The sequence below is a fragment of the Pelobates fuscus genome, chromosome 12 (assembly GCF_036172605.1).
Source record: "Pelobates fuscus isolate aPelFus1 chromosome 12, aPelFus1.pri, whole genome shotgun sequence".
Lineage (NCBI taxonomy): Eukaryota > Metazoa > Chordata > Amphibia > Anura > Pelobatidae > Pelobates > Pelobates fuscus.
The window spans coordinates 63,965,478-63,969,370 of NC_086328.1; the positions used below are offsets into that span (position 1 = coordinate 63,965,478).

The 3,893-nt window shown below is 36.0% G+C and overlaps 1 protein-coding gene across 1 annotated transcript; it reads left to right on the forward strand.

The window, feature by feature from the left end:
* Window positions 1-712: 712 nt before the first annotated feature.
* On the forward strand, window positions 713-1,654 carry LOC134578486 (olfactory receptor 1S1-like). Its single transcript, XM_063437481.1, has one exon. It carries the CDS (start codon window positions 713-715, stop codon window positions 1,652-1,654), a length of 942 nt encoding a protein of 313 aa, XP_063293551.1.
* Window positions 1,655-3,893: the final 2,239 nt, after the last annotated feature.

Genomic DNA, 3,893 nt, shown 5'->3' on the forward strand with positions numbered 1-3,893 from the left:
TATTCTGGGTACGACAAATCCAAATCAGAAACCAATATCAGTATCCTTATAAAAAGTCTGAGATCGAGGGAAATAGAAAGAAGCAATGTAGGTAATCACACAGAGGTTCTATAACAATGTAGCAAATAACAGCAGTAAATGGAACGGCTTGGAAACAAAATTAAGCATCTTCATTAAACTTGATTAGATTTTTAAACTCTGTTTTATAGGTTAGGAAAGGAGAAGTTAGGAGGTCACCATAGTATTAAATGAGTTTAAAGATTATGGAAATTTAAAGGAATAGGTATGTGTTATATTTGAAAGAGGTAGGTATGTAACAGGTAGTACAATACCACCAAGGATGTAAATAACCAAAGAGAGGAGATATAATTAAAATTGTCAGTAGTATGCATATATTACTTAAACTGCAAGAAGACTATCAATATGCAAGTACAAGGTGGGTAAAGACAACTTAACCCTGAAATGGGCATTAAAGTGAAGTCATAAGATGCTAGTAGACAATAGACCCCAAAAGTGGTTAGAGAAATATTTTGTGCATAGTGAAAACTGTCACGGTTACAAAAAGAGTGATATATTATAAAAAGGAGAAAGCAGTACATATAGCAGCTGTAGGAGGAAGAGCAATAAGATGTGTTTAGTTATACCAATAACTAATATTCTTAACACCTTTCTTGTTGACACAGGTCTAGTAAAACGTTCATGACAAATGACCATGTGTGAAGACAATCAAACGACAATCACAAATGTTTTTCTGCTAGGATTTCCTAACTTTCAGAAATTCAAGTTTGCACTATTTGTTCTTTTTCTGGTAATCTTCCTTGTGATACTGATTGGAAATATCTTTGTAATTTCAGTTATGTCAATAAGCCACTGTCTAAGGCATCCCATGTATTTATTTATTAAAAACCTAGCCTTAGCTGACATCTTGTTTACATCAAATTTATTGCCTCAATTGCTGTATGTCATTTTGTTTGAAGGAGGACACATTTCTGTAGCTGTATGTATTTTGCAATATTATTTCCACAGTTTTTTAGTATTTGCTCAATGTTTCATACTAACGGTAATGTCCTATGACCGCTATCTGGCCATTAGAAAACCATTGCAATATTCCTCTGTTATGAATGCCAATCATTCTCTCCTTTTGGTGTACTTGTCTTGGGTATTGGCTTTTATTTTTATTACTAGTGAAATTATTTTAGTCTACCAATTGCATTTCTGTAGCACAAATTTAATCGACCATTTCTTTTGTGATATTGGTCCTCTACTTCAGCTTTCGTCCTCAGACACATCTATACTCGCTTTATATGATCTAATGATATCTGTTATTGGGGTATTTTTTCCATTTACATTAGTCATCACATCATACGCCTGTATTGTCAACATCATAATCAAGATATCCTCCAAAACTGGAAGACAGAAAGCTTTCTCTACTTGTAGTTCTCACCTTATCATCGTGTGCATATATTATGGAACTGTAATTGCAATATATGTACTGCCATCTTTAGGAAATTCAGCTACTGAAAACAAATTTAAGTCCTTGATATATACTAACTTGACCCCATTTATTAACCCTTTTGTATATAGTTTAAGGAACAAAGAAATCTTGAGAATATTGAAGAATCTATTTAGACGCATCTGGATAAACAATGAATAGAATTCTAGCCATCAAAGTAAATTACATGTAAATATAAATAGATTATTGCAAATTGTATCATTTTTTTATATTTGACAATAAACTTCCAGAAACCACTATTTGAACTGCAAAACAAAAGAAGATGTTGATAAGTACTTGTTATTCAAAGACAACAGCAAAATACAAATGTGAGGAAGGCTGAACTTGATGGACGCAAGTCTCTTTTCAACTATGTAACTATGTCCTCCATGATGGGGAGATCCGATCTCTGGCAACTTTGATGGTGGCGGACTCCCTGAACATCATGCATCACTTCAGATACCACCAGCTGGCCATGAGAGACCTTACTGAGTTTGAGGCTCTTTGTGATGACCACGACCCAATGGTGAGAGGACTATTCCTACTATACGGTATGCTCCTTCAGTTGAGGAGACTGCCACCGCTAAGTTTGATGGGGAAATGGGAAGAAGCATTGGGTACCAAATTCACAGCAACACAATGGTCAAAAATCTGTAGATGTAGGGGGATGGTGGGGGGGGGTAGATGTATGCGGGGGTTCAGGGCATTTTTTGCACTGGTGCCCCATGGTTTCTAGTTACTCCTCTGTCCTTGACCCTACCACGGACAATAGATGCTGGAGATGCGGTACTTGGTGGTGGCACTCTCATTCACCTATGGTGGGAGTGCCGGCTGATCTGGCCCTACTGGGAATCTATACACTAAATAATCCTTAAGTTCTCTGATGAGCTCCCCCATCCCCTGAAACCGGCACTTCTCCTCCTACACCATACAAAACTAAAACTCTCAATATTTAAGAAATCCCTAAAAAATCCCCAATATATAAGAAATCCCTGTTCTGGAAGCAACAGTCACCCCCTCCCTTTACCCCTCTGTTTAAGACACATGTTATGCTGTGGTTTAGGCGCAAGCTATGCTCATTAGAGGAGCTTTCCCTACAGGCGGAGGGGCTCAGACTAACATGAATACTTGCACCCACTAAATATTGTCCAGTACAACAGATGACTTCCGCGCCCTCCCTAAAGACCCAGCCACAGCTAGAGGAGACCCAGAAGTTCCTCACATGAAAATCAATGACCAATAAAGGCAGTCATAGACTTTTAGACATCTCAGTGATGACTCACCCAGTTTGCAGTAACTATGCTATAAACATGCTATGTAACTATGTAACATGGGACATTAATATCTACAGACTTTATGTCAAAGTATCAATCTTTAATATTTTTTACATTATATGCCATTTTGCCTATATGAAACAAGGTAAAGCTCTAGATGTAAAGGTAATGCATTTCCTTTATTGATAACAGAAGGAAATTAAGGATCAAGATTATATCAATGCAAAAAATAAATTAAATGAAATAACATGATGTTTAAACAAAACATATATCACATCTATTAAGCATTTGGATTTTTAAATTAAGTGTGAAGTACTTTGAATGTATAGTTTGGTGAATAACCCAGACTTTATGTTAATAGAATTATATGCTCAATTCAATTTAAAGTACAATGTGGTCAGATTTTGATATTCCCTAGCTATAAGATGCATACAACCACTATTTCATATAAAAATAAAGTAGTACGTGCATATATGATATGTCTAGTAAGTACATTTATTTAAATTATTTTTATAAATTGACTGGGCAATGCCTTAGAAGAACACACTATGACTACTACAATCTAATGTATTATTTTGTACTAGTGGTATGTTCAATGTTTTTATTTCTCACATCACAAAATAGATAAGTTTGTTGGGAATAGGTAAGGACTGTAGTAAGCCACAATGTAATTTTTGAGAGACTAAAACCCTCGCACACAAATTGCACACTTGTATACATTCTTTGACATCATGATGCAAGGAGGCCACCAAAATACACAAGAAATAGTTGATATGGTTTTAGACACACCTGGATGACCTGCTGCTTATGTGTCATGAAAGAAAAACATCAAGGTTAGTCTGTCATCTGAACTTTAAAACAATTTGTTTAGTGGTTTATGACTCGGTGCTTCTGTTTGTTTGGATTGCATGCATTCCAGAACAGAGGATGAAACAGTAATGGTCATAGAGTCAATCATTATTGAAGAATTATTGTTCCTTCTCCTGTTGATCTACAGGTTCAAACTGTCTGGATAACACATCAGCCTTAATATTTTGGGTCCCTGGCCTGTACGTTATGACGTAGTTGAACCTGGAAAGGAATACAGACCGTATACATTGTCTGGGTGAACACCTAATAGCCTCACC